This window comes from Belonocnema kinseyi, chromosome 2 (genome assembly GCF_010883055.1).
Source record: "Belonocnema kinseyi isolate 2016_QV_RU_SX_M_011 chromosome 2, B_treatae_v1, whole genome shotgun sequence".
NCBI classification, from domain to species: domain Eukaryota; kingdom Metazoa; phylum Arthropoda; class Insecta; order Hymenoptera; family Cynipidae; genus Belonocnema; species Belonocnema kinseyi.
The window spans coordinates 118636468-118656509 of NC_046658.1; the positions used below are offsets into that span (position 1 = coordinate 118636468).

The following is a 20042-nucleotide window of genomic DNA, read 5'->3' on the forward strand; positions in this document are numbered from 1 at the left end:
CCTCTTTCGGGTTCATGCTCCTTTCTACCCGCTGCAAGGAAGTCCGTTAGTGCTGCGAATACAGCCGTCGGCTCGATCCTAAGGACAATCCACTCGGTCAGATCTGATTCGTGGAATACCTACATTAGATTATTCCAGAGCCTCTCTGTAAGTACACTACTGTATGGTTCGCAGGTTTGGAACCTAAATCATTTGCAAGTTATAGAGAGAGTACAGCTTTCTTTTTTTAAGAAACTTTTATCCCTGCCCAACAATACACCTAACTACGCGGTGAGATTAGAAACTGATTCTTTGCATTTATCTCACACGGTCTTAAAAAATATTTTATCTTGGTTAATTAAAATTTCGACAATGGATAGTTCACGGTACCCAAGATAGTGTTTCGAGAGACTGAGATCACTGGCAGCAAAAGATCCTTACAACAAATTTAATTGGTTTTCCCAGATCCGGGTTTTTTTCAATGCAAGTGGTTTGGTGGATAGATGGGAGAACCTCACATTAAACTCCATTAGCTCTGATCGAGAGATAGTTCTTGGGAGCTATAAGTCCTACCTAGAGATCCTTGATGGCGAGCGTCTCGCCCTGTCTAAGAGCTTACTCATTTTTCCGCATTTAGCGATGCAATCCGGCACACAATCATATTTACTCATGCGAATATCTCTGTTTTATAAAAGAATCTTTGCACAGCCCAGACTATCAAATATACATGTTTGCCGAATTCTGATTGGCCGTGGAAAGTATGTTTTTAATATAGAAGAGAGATGTAGGATTTGCCACCTCGATAATGAGACTTTGTACCACATTTTATCTGATTGCCCGGCTTGTCAGCACTTGTTTGAATCTAAGTTTCCCACCAAGCCTACAGATATACACCCCTCCGATAAATGGTTAGTTGTATTGTCTTCCGTTCACCCTGCCACTGTTAGAAAATTTGTTAACTTAATTGTGAAGATTATTAGCGAGCGTTGGAGCTTATAATAGTTTTAACCTAGTATTTATGTATGTGTATGCGTCTGGCTATACGAGATTTATGTTTTTAGATATCCCTACGAAACTATCCTTGTATGTACCGAATGGTCTATAGACAAGTGTAAATAAATAAAATAAATAAATAAACAAAAATGATTGAATTTAAATTTAATGATTTTTTTTCTTTAAAAATAAAAATCTTAGGTGACACACACGAACATAACCTAAAGTTGTGCAATGATAAATATTTTTTTAAATCTAACATTTTTTTTCTAAGTATCAATTGAATTGTAAATCTTCTTCTAAATGTATTAATTGTTAAAAATAACTGATTTCCTGTGAAAAACGTTAATATGAACTGAAACTGATCAACAATGACAAATAAAATGTTTTAGTGTAAAACGCCAACGTAACCTAAAACTGTTAGAATTTGTGAATCTTCTCTCCAATCTTTTTTATATTTATTAAAAGTGCCAATTTCCGACGAAAAACACTGACATAGTTTAAAACTATTGAAAGATTTGAAATCTTGTTCAATTTATAATGATTTTTTTTAATACCACTTTTTGGTATGAAGAATTAACGTAACCTAAAATTGTTTTTAAAAAACTAATCTTTTTCTTACAATAAAAATAATAATTGCCGCCGAAAAACATTAAAATAATTCTAATTTTTAAAAAGATTCTAAATCTTGTTCAATTTACAAGGACTTTTGTTTTAAAAAACAAATTTTCGATGTAAAACGCCAATTTAGCCTAAAATTGTTGTGAATTACCTGAAACAATTAAAAAAAATCAAATATTGCTCGATCTATAATGATCTTTGCTTCAAAGCACACATTTTTGGTTACTACATTGCGACGAAAAACTGACGTAATTCAAAATTGTTAGAAGATTTTAAATATTGTTTAAATTTCTATAACTATTTTTGTTTTCAAATACCTCATTCTTGGTGTAAAATACTAACGTTACCTAAAACTGTTAAAAATGATCGATCCTTAAAACATAATGATTTTGATTTATAAATCTAAATTTCCGATAAAAACACTAATAAAACCGAAAAACGTAAACTCTTAAAAAATGTTTATTCCCTAAAATCGAATAATTTTCGATTAAAAATACCCATTTTCGGTTTAAAAGGCTAACATAATCTGAAATTATTGAAATTTGCGAATTTATTAGATAATTTGACAGTTTTTATGTAACCGCGCAAGAGTTTTTGAAAGGAAAAATCTTTAAATTTTAATTCGCATGAGGTCTTCTATTTTTTTTTCTTATTAAAAGGGATTATTTGTAGACTTAATTTTCAAAATGTCGAATTCACGATATAAAACTACTTCAGGTAATGAAAAGCCAGTCAGGTTTTCAACAATAATCGCGAGATTTTCAAGACATATTGTTACACCACTTTTTTAGAAATAGGGTAATTAAAATTTGCATTTCAGGAAGTCCATTTAAATGTCGAGTTATCAGCAGCGCACTCGATGGACCTTCAATGATCAGAGTGGGAAACACTGCTTACATGGATTTGGATATGCCAGGACTCGTTGGTCCAGTATCTGCAGAAGTTACAAGTACGTTTTTCTTTCAAAAGATATTTCAATCAATTATTCTTGAAACAGGGTTCGGATTTTGAAAAGACGCATAAAATTACAAAGAAACTTGCATGGAGTAGCGAAGAAAATCCCACCCAATTTTTCAAGATAATGAAAAAAGCAATATCAGACACTGAACGTCTGAATAATAACTTTATTTGTTTGTGAATATAGAGTACGTAATTCTCATTGGTTCTCAAATATTCTTTGCACATCCAAAATAAAATTTATAATTTAAATAATTTTTTAACAATAGTCATTCAGGTTGAAGGATTTTGAACCTATGTTTAAAATATTTCTTTCCTCAATAATTAAGACTTTTATTTGAGACTGTATAATTTCAATATTAAACTATTCATTTTTTAATATACCAGTCGTCACAGCTCAAAACGCTCTCTAAACAGGGGAAATAGGGTGATTTTTTTTACGAAAATAGGGGGAAATTCTTTCAAATAAAATTAATATAGCTACAATATTCAATTTAATATGAAACGCTTTAAATTCTTAAGTTTCCTAAGTGGTTGAATTTTCAATCCTAAGGCGAATTTTTAACAAAAGGGTTGAGTTTTTAATGCAAAACTGCGAATGGTTAACAGTTAATTTTTAAGTCGTAAAGAATAAATTTTCAATCAAATATTTGAATTTAAAAAAAAAAGACACAATAAGTTACATTTACAACCATATATTTGAGACCTTTCAAGCAAAAGAGACGAATTTTTTTTATAGCAATTGAAGTTTTAGTCAGATAGTTGAATTTTCAACCTAAAAAGATGGATTTTCAACCAACATTTTTGAATTTTTAAACAAAAAGAGATTAATTAAACAAAGAAAGATTAATTTTTATTAAAAAAAGATTACTTTTCCACCATAATAGATGAGATTTTAATCTATAAGGACGAATCTTCTATCCAAAAAGACGACTGTTGAACAAAATAATTTAATTTTCAATAAATCGATTTTCAATCAGGAAATATTAATTTTTAACCAAAAAAAAGATTTAGCTTTAATTATATAGTTGTATTTCTAAAAAAAGCGAATTTTTTAAAAGGCATTTAAATTTTTAACAAAAAATATAATTTTTAACAAAGAAAGATTGATTTTGATTTTAAAAAAGATTACTTTTCCACCATAATAGATGAGCTTTCAATCCATAAGGATGAATCTTCTATCCAAAAAGATGACTGTTGAACAAAACAATTAAATATTTTACAAACAAACATTAATTTTGAACAAAATAATTTAATTTTCAACAAAATAGTGAAATTTTCAATAAATTGATTGTTTTCAATCAGGAAAGATGAATTTTTAACCAAAAAAAAAGATCCAGCTTTAATTATATAGTTGTATTTTTAAGAAAAAAGCGAATTTTTTAAAAGACACATAAATTTTTAACAAAAAATATAATTTTTAACAAAGAAAGATTGATTTTTATTTTAAAAAAAGATTACATTTCCACCATAATAGATGAGATTTCAATTCATAAGGATGAATCTTCTATCTAAAAAGACGAATGTTGAACATAACAATTAAATATTTTACCAACAAACATTACTTTAGAACAAAATAATTTAATTTTCAACAAAATAGTGAAATTTTCAATAAATTGTTTTCAATCAAAAAATATGAATTTTTAACCAAATAGTTAAATAACAAAATCTATTTTTAAACAATAATTGAATTCAAAAATAAATAGCTGACTTTTAATCAAAGGAGACGAGTTTTCAACAAAATAGATGAATTTTTAACTATATAGTTGAGTTTTGAAATTAAAAACACGAATTTTTCAAAACACAGTTGAATTTTCCAGAAAAAAGGAAATTTTTAACGAAGAAAGGTGATTTTTCAACCAAGTAGTTAAATTAAAAAAATTGTTGACCAAATAGTTACATTTACAACAAATAGTTGAACTTTCAATCAAAAGAGAAGAATTTTCAAGAATTTTCTATAAAAAAAAACGAGTATTCATCAAAATAGTTTAATTTTTTAATTAATAAGATAACTTTTGAACAAAATAATTAAGTTGTCAATAAAGTGGTCGAATCTTGAAATTAAATAGATTAAACCTCAATCAAAAAACAGTTCCATTTTCAACAACATAGTTTAATTTTCGAGACAAAAAGATGAAGTTTTTAGAAGACAGTTGAATTATCACTCCGAAAAGTTGAATTTTCAACAAAATATGTGAATTATTAACCAAATAGTTAAATTTTCATGATAAGAAGAAAAACTTTTTAGAAGACAGTAATAGTTTCTACAAAATTGTGAATTTTTTACCATGAAAAAAGAATTTTCAACCAATAAAGATGACATTTCTACTATAGAAAAGGATTTTTTAGTCCAGAAGAATTAATTTTTTATCTAAATAGGCGAATTTTCAACAAAATAATAAAATTGCCAACGAAATAGTTGAATCATTAACGAAAAAACGAGAAAAGGGGGTGGTTTGCTGAAAACAGGGAAAAAGATTAATTCTTTTTAAAAGAGAAAAACCAGGTAATAGGGGAAAGAGTGTGACTACTATAATTAAATTTAAAATTAATCGGTTACAAACGTTATCGACTTGAAAATGTCCAACTGTTAAGGCTTGCAATTTAAAAAAATTAAAACTTTGAACATGAATTGTTTAGTTTCAAAAGTTATTAATTTTAAATTGTCCAAATATAAAGCTTTAATGAAAAAATATTTAATTTCTTATTTTCTCAATTAAAAAAGTACAATTTTTTCTGTTTTTTAATTTCAATCTTAAAAGTTTTATCCTGATTAAAATGAGAATCAAGTATAGCGAACTTCTGATGAAAACGGAACAAAGTCGATCAAAAAAAGTTGATAAAAGTCGCACGATCCGAACGCTATTTTAACTATTTATTTCATAAAATTAATTTATCATGCATGCAAATTAATATTTAACTTTAAATTTTTACTTATGTAGGTCCAGATGGCATTATAATACCATCTGCTTTGAACAAGCTCTCTCCAAACCTCTTCAGAGTTGAAATTAGAACGAGACAAGTTGGAACCTACAATGTAGTATTTAGCGACGGCCAAAAAATGATTAGTTCTCAGACTCTGCAAGTTTTCGACCCAACCAAAGTCACAATAAAAGAAATATCAGATACTGTTTGCCATCGTCCTGGAACAATTTTAGGTGTGAAATTTTCTTTTCTAAATTGTTGCAACTCTATAATCTCTCTTTTCAAGTCGAAATTACCGATAATATTTTTATTTTTACAGCTGTTGCTTCGAAGGAGGCCGGTCCTGGCAAATTGAGCGTGAATGTCCGAGCAGGAGGAGCCGATGTTGATAGTTTAGTTAGAGAAAGAGAAAACGGAGTTTACGAAGTTATTTTCCATCCAACACGAGCTGCGCCTCATCGAGTTCATATCAAATACAATGACGTTCATATTCAAGGTATTATTTACAATCATTACAGAGGTTCTTGTTTTTTTATGATTAATTTTTTTAATTCTGACAATCACATTATATAAAAAGTTGTCCAAAATACCTGGAAAACCTGGAATTTTTGCTGAATTTTATATACCTGGAAAAACCCCGGAAATGTCATGGAATTTTTTTTTAAGTCAGAATTTTTTCTAAAGTGTGCTTAATTTTTTGTCTAAATTTCAATATAAAATTGAATAATAATTTTTTATATGTAAAAGTAAGTTTGTTTGCAATTTTTGTTTTCTCTCATGACTGAAAAATCTTTCTCAGATGAAAATTCAACTCTTGTAGAAAAATCGTATTTTTTGTTAAAATATCAACTACTACATTTTCTGTTCAGAAGTAATTTTTTTTGTATTAATTTAATTACTTGTTGGAAATTTAAATTCTTTTGCTAACAATTTATTTTTTTGTGTGAAATTTCATCATTTTAATTGAAAATCTATCTCCTTGGGTGAAAAATGAGCTATTTTGTTGAAAATTCGGTTTTTGCTGTGGCTGAATATACATTTTTTCTTGCTGAAAATTTAATTATTTCACTTGAACCTTAACTATTTTGTTAAAAATGGTTTTATTTTTTTAAACTGAAAATTTAACTATTCCACTTGAATATTCGATCATTTTAACCCTAATTAGTCACATGGGGTGAAATTCACCTCAAACAATTAATTTTGTTTAAAAAATAAAAGATCATATTTTAAAATCCTTAAATAATACCTATAGCAATTTAAAAAAAAATTTGACGACTCCTTGGTGGGGTGAATTTCACCCATTGTGACTATTTTTGAGATTATACTGAAGTGTGACTAATTAGGGTTAATTAAAAATTCATCTCTTTGGTTCAGCATTAATCTTTTCTACTAAAAAATTAATTATTCAATTTTAGGTTTGAAAATTTATCTTTTTAGTTCTAAATTAGTCTTTTTTAGTTAACATTTTTTTCTCTTTTTTTCTTAATTGAAAATTCATGTATTTTGTTGAAAACCCATCTTTTTGGTTGAAAATTTAAGTATTTTATTTAAATTTTCATCATTAAACTTGAAAATTCATCTTTTTTGTTCGATATAAAACTACTTGATTGAAATTTAAACTTTTTAGGTAAAAATTCAACTAATTTAAATACATGTTTCTCGAGGAATTTGAGTTCCAAATCAAGACAACTTCAATAAATGATTAATTGAAGGGTGGCAGTACCGAAATAGATAACCAACATTTAAAAATCAAGTACACATTCTGATAAAAAAAAATGTGTTCGAATTCTCATTTTTTAATACAGTAATGAGAAAAAAGTCATTTAAATTTTATTTAAAATTTTAGCAAACTATTTTAGCATAGTAACAATTTTCTCTTCCCTTTATTATATTTTTTAAAATTATTATCATTTATTGAAAAAAGATTCTTCTTTTTATAGTCCTTTCGCCAAATAATTTTTTATCTTAGTACGATACCATCACACTCAATTTTTATTTTCTCAGAACTTAATAATTTCTTTTTCGTCCAACATTTTTTAATCATATTTAGCTTCCTCATATCTTAAAAGCAAGTTTTTACATCTGTGAGATATTAAAAATTCGATTTTTAATGGTTAATGAAAACCGACTTTCAAAACATATTAAATTGTAAACTAAAAATTCTTAGAAGATTTACTCGGAATTGGTTCGTTTTTTCAGATCAAAAGATGTTGAGTTTCTAATTGCAGTTAGAAACTCAATAACTTGGGAGGAAATTGTACATTTTATTTAAACTGAATATTACTTTTTTTATGGACTCCAATTCCAATTTGTGTCGGCGTTGCATAAATTTGTCTAATTAATTTTTTTCGCGCTTGAATCAGCAAAACTGCATCTCGGAACTGTTTTATTTTGCTTTATTTTTAGGTATTGATTTCGATTTTACAGAATGTTATTTCGCTTTCCTGAAGAATTGCGATTTTATTGGTTATTTAGTTATGTATTGACACACTTCAATTATGTTTTTAGTATTATTTAATTAATCGATGGCGCTAATATATTGAAGAATGTATAATAAGTAGTCGAAACTTTCTAAATAAAAAATATTAATTGAATCCCTAGAAACTAAAAAAAAAAAGATTATTTATAATAAACTCACGAAACTGTATACATGTTCCGAGTCGATTGTTTTAGAAATGCGAAATATTTGAGTGGCTCTATACTAAGGAAAATTATACATGGGAAAAATTTGATATGCCCGGAAAAATGTGGAATTATCAGGGAATTTGGTTTCCAGGATTTGAGTAGACATCCTGTATAATTAATTTACTAAATTGCAGGCAGTCCACTTGAAGTTGCAGTACGAGGTCCAACTGGCGGGAGAGAAGTTACAGCCACAGGGTTAGGATTATATCAATCTTGTGTGGGAAAAGTAACTTCGTTCACTATCGAAACATTAGGACGCCCCGGAAAAGAATTTGATGTCGTGATTAGTGGACCGCAAGGAAACGCGGTTCCTGTGAGATGCTACCAACACAGAGATGGAAACTTATTAGCCGAATTCACAACTAATTCGACTGGTGCGAATTTTTTACACTCTCATCTCTTTTCAATAAAATAAAATTAGATGGCAATACGAATTATTGATTTTTTCAGCTTCATTCTGCGGAAATAATTCTAATTTTCTTGATTTTTTATTTTTTAGGAACCTACAAAATTGACGTTTTACAAGGAGCGAAACCAGTATTGGGTTCACCTTTTTTCTGCCAGGCCTTCGACCCCAATAAAGTAAAACTGCAAGAACTGGGACCAACTACAGTAGCTGTCCACGATCACGTTGCATTTAAAAGTAAGTAGATTATATTTTAGTTTTTCTTTTTTTTTTTTGTAGTTTTACAGAGTTATTTTTTATTTTAAACTAAAATTAATTAGGGGTCGTTTAAAAATGATTTTTCACGTGGGAGAAATAACAATTTTTTTTTTGAAATGCTTGAAAAAATCAAAATCAGTGACTTTGTTTTACAATTAAAGCATCCAAATACAGACTTCGCACTCTCCCGTATCCCCTTATTTTAAGTTGAAAGTTAATTATTTTTAGTTAGAAAATACATTATTATATTTTTGGTTCAGAATTAATTTCCTTTAGTCACAAATTTTACTATTTGGTTGAAGGTTTAACAATTTTGCTGAAGATTCGTTTTTGTTTTTAAATGAAAATTCATTTTTTTAACTGAAAGTTTATCTAATCCATTTTTTGTTGAAAAATGATTGTTTTAACTTAAAAATTTAACTATTAATTTTTTCATTGGAAAAGTAATTTTGTTTTCGTTGAAAATTGAACTAACTGATTTAAAGTTAAAATACTTCGAAATTTCTTTATTTGGTTTAAGATTATTTGGTTATAAATTTTTGTTTTTTTTAAATTTTTATTTATTCTTTTTAGGTGAAAGTTTAACTGGTCCTTTTTTGGCTAATTCTTGAACTACTTTATTACACATTCATTTCATTGGTTGAAGGTCGAAATATTTTTTGGATAATTCATTATTCTTTTGTTAAATTCAACTGTTTTTGATTTAAAATATATATTTTTCGTTTAGAATTTTTTCAATTGGGCTGTTTTTTATTTAAAGTTAAAACCCTTTTTTGTTTAAAATATCTAACATGTTTTTTTTGTAAAATTTAACTACTTGGTGGAAAGTTGAACATTTTCTTGAAAAATTCGACAATTATGTTAAAAAGTCATATTTTTCGGTCGAAAATTTAACTGTTTCGTTAAACATTCGTCTTTTTTATAAGAAATTCGCCATTTTGGATTGAAAATTCAACTGTCTTCTAACAAATTATTTTTCTTGTCTTCAAAGTTAAACTATTTTATTCAAAATGTAACTGCTCTTGGTTAAAGTTTTATCTTTTTTCTTTAGGAATTCGACTAATAGTTTAAAAATTCATTTTTGTAGTTGAAAGTTCCATTGCTTGTTTCTCAATTCGACTATTTTGTTGAGTATTTGTACGTTTACTTTAAAATTTCCAACATTGTATTGTAAATGCGACTTGTTGGATAGAAAATTCATCTTCTTTGGCAGAAAAGTTCCTTGTTGAAAATTCATCTTTTTTTGGTTGAAAATTCTGCTCTCTTCTAAAAAAAGTTCGTCTTTTCTACTTTGAAGATTTAAATATTTTTTGAAAAATTTAAGCGTTTGTGTTTCATCTTTTTTGTTTTAAAATTCGACCATACGGTTGAAAATTAATCTTTATAGGTTGAAAATTTTACTTTTTAGATAAGCATTTAACCATTTTATTGAAAATTACTCTCTTTTCATTTGAAATTTAAACTACTTTGTTGTAAATATAACTATTTATTTGATGGTTAATTTTTGTGGTTCAAAATTCATCTATGTGGTTGAAAATTCAACTATTTAGTTAAACATTCAACTATAAAAGTTCAACTGTTTTGTTGTAAATGCAATTTTGTGGTTTTTAATTAATTTTTGTTCTTGAAAATTCATGCAATTTTTTAAAAGAAAAATCTCTTTTGCTTAAAAATTTAACTTTTTTTCTTAGAAGTAAATTCTTTTTATTTGAAAAGTGTACTATTATATTCTTGGTGCAGATTTCATCTTCTTTCGGTTACAAAATTTACTATACGGTTGAAAATTTGATTATTTTGTTGAAAATTCGTCTTGCTGGATAGAAAGTTCATCCTTCTTGATTGGAAATTCGTATTTTTATGGTAGAAAAGTTCTTAGTTGAAAAATCAACTATTTATGGTTGAAGTTTAATATTTTTTGCTTAAAAAATCGACCTTCGGTTAAAAATTCACCGGTTTGTTAAAAAGTCATCTTTTTTCGAAAATCCAACTGTTTTGTTAAAAATTCATCTCATTGTACAGAAAATTCGCCCCATCGATAAAAAATTCATATTTTTTTGGTAAAAAAGTTTCCGGCTGAAAATTCATCTTTCTTAGTTGAAAATTCAACTGTCATCGAGAAAATTGGTCGTTTTTACTTATAAATTTAACTACTTGGTTAAAAGTTAAGTACTTTGTTGAAAATTCGTCCCTTTTGCCTGCAAGTTCAGCAATTTGTTTGTAAATGCAATCGTTTGGTTTAAAATTATCTTCTTTGCTTGTTGAAAACTTATCTGTTTGTGCTGTGAAGTGTGTTAAAATATTATGTTTTGTATGGTTTCTGTTTTATTTGAGGCCTTCATTAATTGAAATCAAAGAAAAAATGTTGATTTAAGAAAGGAGTGGTGGTGTTCGTATTTAGTAGTATTTGAACTGCTCCCTAAATTAAAATCTCAGGGTTGCTACAAGACCTAGAAAACCTGGAAAAGTTATAAAATTTTGAAAGCAGTCTTCTGTAACAACCCTGAATCTCGAAGCGACAAGTTTCCAACCAGAAATGCGCTCTCCAAGCATATTAAGTAACACACCTAATAACACACATAATAGAGGGTTATAGTAATTGCATAATTTACGGTGAATCATTCATGAAACTTTCACTTTTGAATTTAACTGCAAGTCCAACGCTCTCTTATCAAGTAGCACCTTAGAATAAATAAACCGCCTGATAGAAAATGAATAAATAAGTAGGAGGAATATGAAATAGTTTCGAAGTTTAACAAACCTTTCTCTACTGATTTTATTTCAAGACTATTATGTTTCTTTCAGTAATTGTCTGATAATCTAGAAATCAATACTATTAAGATTTAGATTATTCACTGGTAATTTTAATTATTGCTAAGATAAAAAAAAGTCACTCCGGTTAATTGCATGAAAACTTTCCACTAATTGCATCTCAGCATTATTAATTATCTTCTGGCGCAGAGAGATCACAATTTTCCCGGAAAAGGAGACATAATTTCTTTCTCAGTGGTGAATGAACAGTTCATATTCAAATCGCTATGGAGAAAGTCGCATAAGTTTTCTAGTATAACCATAATACTTCTCAAGGCTGCCTAGAATAATTGTAGTAGATATCAGAAATGTAGACTACTTTCAAAAAGCCTTGCCCATGCCAAAAGGTGAATGCAGTCTCTGATATGCAGGGTGCGCGTGCTAAACAAATGTTTTTTAATGCGTGACATCAGTCTTTACATCTTGAGCTACTAGATTTTTGTGTCATTTTTATCCTTAATTATATTAAATTTGTGACAGTTTTGAGAGATTTCTGGGAAATTAAGAGATTTTATGATATTACGAATTTTTAATGAAGGTTTTAGGAATTTTGAATGTAGAAATAAACCGGGGTTTTTTAGTGATTAAAACAGATGCTGGAATGGCGGAATTGGATGTCACGGCGACAAGTCCATTAGGACAGGAACTTCCGCTTCAAGTCACACCGCTTAATGACGGCGCGGAAATGATTGAATTTTCGCCAAGTGTTCCTGGTACATATATGATCAACGTAACTTATGGTAAGCTGGAAATATTTATATATTTCTTAGCCTAAATTCATTCTCTTTTATTTCAATTATACTTTGATTTCATATTACTTTATTCGATGCAAATTGGAAATTTTTTAATTAAAATACTTTTACGGCAAATTTTAATCTAATAAATTCAAAAATTGTTTTCCCGTTGGTAAATTTGAGGCAAATTAAGCTTTAATTTAAATTAAATGAAATATTTTTTGTTTTGTGAAAGATACAGGGTATCTACTGACCGGCAAAAACGGTAAAACCGAGAAGTATTTGAGGATTAAAATAAATTTGAATATGATAAAACAAATTCTTCAGAAACTGTAATATAATGACATTTTATAACAAATCAGAACAATGTTTAAGCTCTAAACAAATGGTATTCTCTAGTAGATATAGTAATAATAATAATAAATAATTAAAGCTTATAAAATTCTACTCTATTTCGAAGAACCTTTTTATTTGAACTTTTTCATGATTTTTAAAATGTTTTTTAGAATAAAGTTTGTGTTGCATTTTCCAAATCATGACATATAAATCAGTGATATATTTTTTAAACCCCTGTTGATAATTTTCAGCTATTAAATCAAGATACTTTGAAAATTGCTTTTCTGACTTAAAAAAAAGTATAAATGTAAATATTTTTGAGTTTTGTTGAACTAAATTGTTATAATTACTTGAGATTATTCATGAAAATTATACTTTACGATCCAGTGAAAATTAAAACAATTAAATTATAATTGCTTCAGACATTTCGGTATATGATGATGGCCCACTTCAGTTATTTATTCTATACAATTTTTAATAGAATGAAATTTCAAATTAATTATCTGCGTATATCAAGTAAATACGACAGTTATTATTTTTTATAATTGTATATCTTTCGTTAATTTTTTTGGTATCTTAATGAATAAATACTTCTTATAGTTTTTAATTTATTTGGTATCATATCGATTATTGATTAATTATTAAAAAATGATTATAAAACGCCATTATAGTTATATTATATATTATATTTTTAAGAAAAATTATATTTCTCCCCAGTACTAACTAAAAGTACAGAATCTTGTTTTTAAATCAACTTTATTGAAATTAATTGATTCGTTTTTGATCAAAATGCATTTAGGAAAATAAATATTTTCTCAGTTTCACATAAATACTTTCAAATAAAACTAATAAGCTCTTACGTTTCGTTTTTACGGAATATTTATTTGATTTACATTTAAATGTGAAATAAAAGATTTCATAGAAGAGAAAAAGGATCTAGCTAACTTTACTGGTACGATCTCTTTTCCACAATGCATGTACTATTTGTCTTTCGGGAAATTAAAAATATTTTCCGGATTGTCTTTATTGTTTAATAATTTTCCTGTACACTGTTTTCACTTAGGACTCTTATTTAAAGAACTTTATAGACAAATTATAATACACGCATTTTTAACCATATTTAACTTCTTTTCGCAATGACGTTTATGAACATTTTTTGTTTGTTTTCAAGATACTTATATCCATTTTTGAATATGAAATAATCAGGGTGTCTACTCAATTCCGGGCAAAAAATTTTTCTGAAAAATCCAGATTTTTTCCAGGTATAATATTTCATAATCCAGAAACGACTTAAAAATTTTTCATTTTTTAAAACGACAAATTATAATACAAGCTTATCTTAAATAAATTAGCATAATCGATTAATCAGATAATTAAATAAGGACATAATTAATCACTTCTGTAACTTGTGTGTAAATTTCATGAATTTGAATAATAATTCAAACAATAAGTGAATATTTGGCCAAATTACTGTGAGGACTATATTAAATTCCTATCTTTTCATGTTAAACAATTGTATTTTTAACGAATTAAATTAATTTTGAACAAAATACTTGAGTTCTCAACCAAAAAGTTTAATTTTCTACCAGAAAAAGACGATTTTTGAACCAAACACATGAATTCGCAACCAAAAAGTTGAATTTTCAATTAAAAAAGAATCATTTTAAACCACATGTTGGAATTTTATTAAAAAGTATCAAGTTTCAATAAAAAATGATATAGTTTAATAATTAGTTAAAAATAATAATTTTTCATAACAAAATGTTTACCAAAGTGGTGAGTTTTGAACCAAAATATAATGAATCTTCAGCTTCAGCAGATGAATTTTCAAACCAGAAAATTAATTTTCAAACAGAATTAATTTTCTCCTAAAAAATACGATTTTTGAATGAAATACTTGAATGTTCAACGAAATTCTTGAATTTTCAGCTAAAAGAGACAAATTTTCAACGAAGTAAATGAATTTGGAACTAAAAAAGATAGTTAACTGTAATAGTTGAATTTTCACCAAAAAATCTTATTCTCAACCAAGAAGATTAATTTTGATCAAAAAAGCTGAATTTTCAACCAAAAAAGATCATATTTTATCCGAAAATTGAATAATTACATTTTTCTTTAAAAAATTATGTTCTATCAAAGAGATGAACTTTTAAATTCAATGATGGAACATTGAACTAAAATTTCAGTTTAAAAAAAGTTATTTTCAATAAGAAAGAACATAAATTTTTAACAAAAGAGTTCAAGTTTCAACAGGAAAATTTAAAATGTCAGTAAAAAAAGTAATAACTTTCATTATGCGTCAAAAACATCACCTCGAAAAAAATTCACAAAAAATATAAATCTTTTTTTTACCTGTTATTTTATCCAAAAAATTATCTTTAATTTTTTTAAATTGTTTCATCGGCCTTCATTATATATATATTTTCTTCATAAAAAACGGCCAAGCGGTTTTTAAGAAAAAACATTTTTTTTTTACTTTTTCCCTTGAAAACTTAAAAAAAATTTCAATTTGATAGTTAAAATTCTTTTTAGTTTTTTTTTTCTTGCGATGAGTATTTGATATAAGTTTTAACCTGGTACGAGCGGGGACCGATTTGCCGTGCTTGCTCGGCTATACCCTTTTTCTTCCAAAAAATATGAATTCTGAACGACAAATGTAGTCAACTAAAAAGATTTTAATTTTCAATGAAAAACAGTTGGATTAAATTAAAAAATAAGAATTGTTAACATGATTTTGAGCATGATGATTGAGAATTATCAGCTAAGAAAGATTTTTCCTTCAAGAGAGAGAAAAATTGCTAATAAAGTTTTAAAATTTCAAGAAAAAAGATTAATTTTTAACTAAGAAGATTAATGTTCTACCAAAAGAACTAATTTTCAACATAATACATGAATTTTCAGCTAGATACTTGAAATTTCAACTTGGAACGATCAATTTTTAACTAATAATAAAATAGTTCAATTTTTAGTTACAAACAAAAATTAATTTGAAATAACAACAACAAAGGAACACATTTTCATTAATATAGTTGAATACAGTCATATAAAGCTAATTTCACAAATGAAGAATTATTGTTATTCAATTTTACATGTCAATGAAAGCAAAGAATTGAGCACGCTCTTGAAAAAATTCCCTCACTATTCTATGTTTTCCAGGTGTGGTAGACACCTTAAATCAACTTAAAACGTCTCGAAAAGTCAAGATTTTACTTCTTTCTCTTTATTGGAGAGTTTTTTCTAGATTAACTATATTTTACCGTTTTATACATTTTTGTCCACCCACGTGGATAAAATTATTTTCAGTATTTAGTTGCATTTACGAAGTTTTTAGTATAAGTTAGATTTTAAACTCTGACAATAGCGGTCATTTTAAAACCATTTTCGACATTCGTCATATATTTTCGTTAATTAAAACAAAAAATACATACTATCAAAATACATGTTATTCAAGAATTTAGTAGAGGACATGTAATAGACCTTTTCCGCGTATTTAGTTTCATTTTGACTGAAGCATTACTTAGATCCCTTTTTGAAAAACGACTTCAATAAATAGGAAGATTTTAAAAACTTGACATTTAATTTCCTCAAAAATAAGAAAGTATTTTTTCTCTTGAGATGTATAATTTATAATTCTATACAATCCCAAATAGCATTATGTACTATTTTCGAAAGTCACTCTGAATTTTCAGAAGAGTATTTTTTTAATAACACAAATAAAATAAATCTGTGCATAAATAGGTGGTTGTGCCATTCCGGGCAGTCCGGTAATTTGTACAGTAGAAGCGGTCGGACAAGCTCGAGCTAAAGGCGAAGGTTTACTCACTGGTCTCGTTGGAAAACCTGCTCATTTCGTTGTAACTGGCACACGAAGTCCACCAGCCGTACAGGTAGGTATTTTATTTAAATTGCCCTAAATTATTTCAACGAATAAAAAAAAAATTATTGTCTTTTTAATTGAGCAATATTTAAAATGATTAAGAGTAGGGTGGTCATTAAATACGTGTTCGAAATTATTTTGCTCTTAACCATGGATTTCATTTCATGGCCAAAAAATGAACTACAAATTTTAGCTAAGTCGGTTAATTTGGTTAAAGAACACCTGTAAGAGATGACCGAAAATATTATTTTTTATAGTCCGCTATTTCTTATATTTCACCATTTTTAAGAGAGACTTCAAATAACTGTCAAGCATAATAAATTTGAAATTATTAAATTTTAGTTCGAAACTGTTTTATTCTGTTTATAAAAGACTCTACATTGAACATTTTACAAGGATAAAAATAGGATAAAGAGTCTTTGAACATTAATGGTCAGAGATAATGAAAAAATGGTAAGGGAAAAGTTAAGGCATGTTGAAAATTAAGTTTTGCGACCATCCGGATATCATATTCTCGTTAGCAATTTATGAGCCTTTTATTTTTATTTCTTATTTTCTAGTTGCTTCCTTCTGATAATTATATTTTGAGTGAAAAATATTATTTATTTTAAAATTTACCAATTTTGTTAAAAAGTCATCCCTTTTGCTTAAAAATTCATCTCTTTTGGTAGACATTTTATCTTTGTTGTTTAAAAATGCACCTATTTGCTTGAAAATTAGTCTTGTGGTTTTCATTCAACCATTTTGTTAAAAATTCATCTTTTTTGGTTGAATTCAATTGTTTTTGATTTAAAATAAAAAGATGTTTTGGTCGAAATATTTACTTTTACGGTACTTGGATAAAAATGCCACTATTTGATCGGAAATTTAATTTTTTGCTAAAAATTCATAATATGAGGTAGAAAATTCAACTTTTTTTTTACAGAAAATTCTTCTTTTGGCTTGAAAGTTCAATAACTTGTATGCATTTTTTTCTTGCTCTGCAAAAACGTTGCCATGTCGAAATAAGTTTATAGATGAATAATGATTGAATAATGAAAAATGATTAAGAACACTTTAATACAAATTTTTAAACTATTATGCATTTTTTTCCTTATGTGGAAAATCATTTTTGGATATGGCGTAATATGGGATTCAAAAAATTCATTTTTTTTAGAATTATAATACTCCATGTCTACAAAATATTTGTAATGGAATTTTTGAGTAAAAAGTTGAACAAAATAATATTTAGCATTATTCTGTTGTGTTGCATACCTGGAATTAAATGAGTTATTCGCAATTTTTTTACTTTTGAGTAATATTTCTAGGTATAGTTGTAACAGCTGAGGAAATAAATTTCAGGAAAGAATTTATTAACAAATAAAGTTTAACCCTTGTCTACGCTAAACATTAAAATAATTGAAAAATTCACAATTATTCGTCTTTTTAGTTTAATAACTTAACTTCTGGGATGAATCTTGAACTACTTTGATCAAAATTAATTATTTTTTTAAAGCAGAAACTCATTATTTTAGTTAAAAGTTTATCACTTGTTGAAATTTAGAATATTTTGATGACAATTTGACTTTTTTGTAGGCATTTTATATTTGCGGATTGAAAATTCAAATGTTTTAAAACAAGTCGTCATTTTGTTTAAAACTTTGTATTTTTTTTTTTGTTAAAAATTGAACTACTCTGTTAAAAATTCATTTTTTCTTGACTGTAGATTCATAATTTTAGTCTAAAGTTCTTTTCTTTAGTTGCCAATTTGATTAGTTTGTTGATAATTCTTATATTTTTTTGTAAAAATGATTTTTCATTATTGAAAATTTTACTGTCCCATTTTTAATTGAAAATTATCTTTTTTAGTCGAAAATTCAAACTATTTGTCTGAAAATTTATGTATTTGGTTGAATATTCGTATTTTTAGTCGAAATTTTACCTTTTTTAGTTAAAATATAAACTATTCAATTTTCTGTTGATCATTCATCTCTCTATGTTGAAAATTGGATTTTTTTTTAAATCGTGTTTTTGTTTTTGTAATATCAACTATTACATTTTTGATTGAGAATTTATCTTTTTCTTGAACATTCATCTTTTAGGGTTTAAAAGTCAACGGTGCTCTAAGACGTTTTAGCTTGAAAGTTCAACTATTTGGTTGACAGCTGATCTTTGTAGGTGAAAATGTCAAGTTCTTTACTAAAAATTTAATTATTTTTGTTAAAAAGTTAATCTTTTGGTTGAAATTTCAACTATTCATTGATAATTCGTCCGTTTGGATTAAAAATTCATCTTGTCTCACTGAAATAAATAAATGTGAATTTTTTAACTGTTATCTAATTTTTTCATTTATTAAGTATTATATGTTAAAATGTTACAAGATTAAAATTCTGGCATTTGAAACCATTTTGACTGAAATTTTTACCAGCTCTTTTTTGGAATCATTGGAATGAAATCCACGTTTGGCGAATTTTGGCTCAGACGATTGGTATATTTTAAGGTTGACGGTCCAGATAGCATATCGAAAGCAACAATCGAGGCCGGGGCAAATCCTGGGACTTGGAACGTATCCTACACCCCAACGGAAGTGGGAGTTTTCGATGTTAGGGTTGTTTGTGCTGGACAGCAATTACCAGGTTCACCTTGGCATCCAAAGATCATTGATACAAGAAATCTTCGAGTCATAGGTAAATAGATTACACGATTATTTGTAAAATAATGATGATAAAGGAGAAGAGGAAAAATTCAATAACGAGAAAAAAATAATATAATATTGACAAAACTAGGCGGTTGGTCAGCATTGTGTGACGAACTGGGACGTTTGAAGATTCAACCTTCGAACAAAATAAGCTTTGATACTGCTGAAGCCGGTCCTGGTGAACTGAGTGGAAAAGTCGGGGACCATCCCTTGTCTTTTGAAATGAATTCCAATAACAGGCTCAAACTGGTAACGCCCCAATTAAATGGTGGAGAACATCGCTTGGAAATATTATTCAATGGCGTTCCCTTCCCAGGAGCTCCAAAGCTCGCAGTCGTCCAGGATGGAGAGGTGTTTATTTCAACCTTTTTTTTTTATATATGAAAATTTTCTGAACAAGAAATATGTTCTTCTAATCAAATTTGAACTTGCAGCCTCCGTTACAGGACACAAGCAGAGTAATGTTGAGAGGTCGAGGTTTAACATCAGCAAAATGTGGAGAGGAAGTCAGTTTTACGATTGATGGTTCTCAAGCCGGAAACGGAACACCTAAAGTTCAACTTTTTTCACCAACAACCGAAGTTGCAGTCAATTTACAACACTTAGGTAAAAATTTAAGAAATTAATTTCAGTATAAATCAAAATTTTAATTTCTTCTTGAAGTCTAATATTCAAATTTAATTTGACGCAATTCTTAGAAATTAAAAACAACAAAAATCTAACGATCAATTTTGCACAACATATTCTTAAATCTTGGTGTTGAATAAACACCGACATGTAGGTAGA

The 20042-nt window shown here is 27.4% G+C and overlaps 1 protein-coding gene across 1 annotated transcript in view; it reads left to right on the forward strand.

Moving 5' to 3' along the window:
- Positions 1–20042, forward strand: part of LOC117182620 (filamin-A) — a 240572-nt gene that overhangs the window by 208854 nt on the left and 11676 nt on the right. Inside the window, exons 28-37 of the mRNA XM_033375719.1 lie at positions 2414–2542; positions 5493–5708; positions 5795–5971; positions 8295–8534; positions 8660–8803; positions 12214–12372; positions 16441–16589; positions 19059–19245; positions 19345–19607; positions 19691–19862. Of these exons, the coding sequence (XP_033231610.1) occupies positions 2414–2542; positions 5493–5708; positions 5795–5971; positions 8295–8534; positions 8660–8803; positions 12214–12372; positions 16441–16589; positions 19059–19245; positions 19345–19607; positions 19691–19862 (1836 nt within the window). The remainder of the gene's footprint in view (positions 1–2413; positions 2543–5492; positions 5709–5794; positions 5972–8294; positions 8535–8659; positions 8804–12213; positions 12373–16440; positions 16590–19058; positions 19246–19344; positions 19608–19690; positions 19863–20042) is intronic.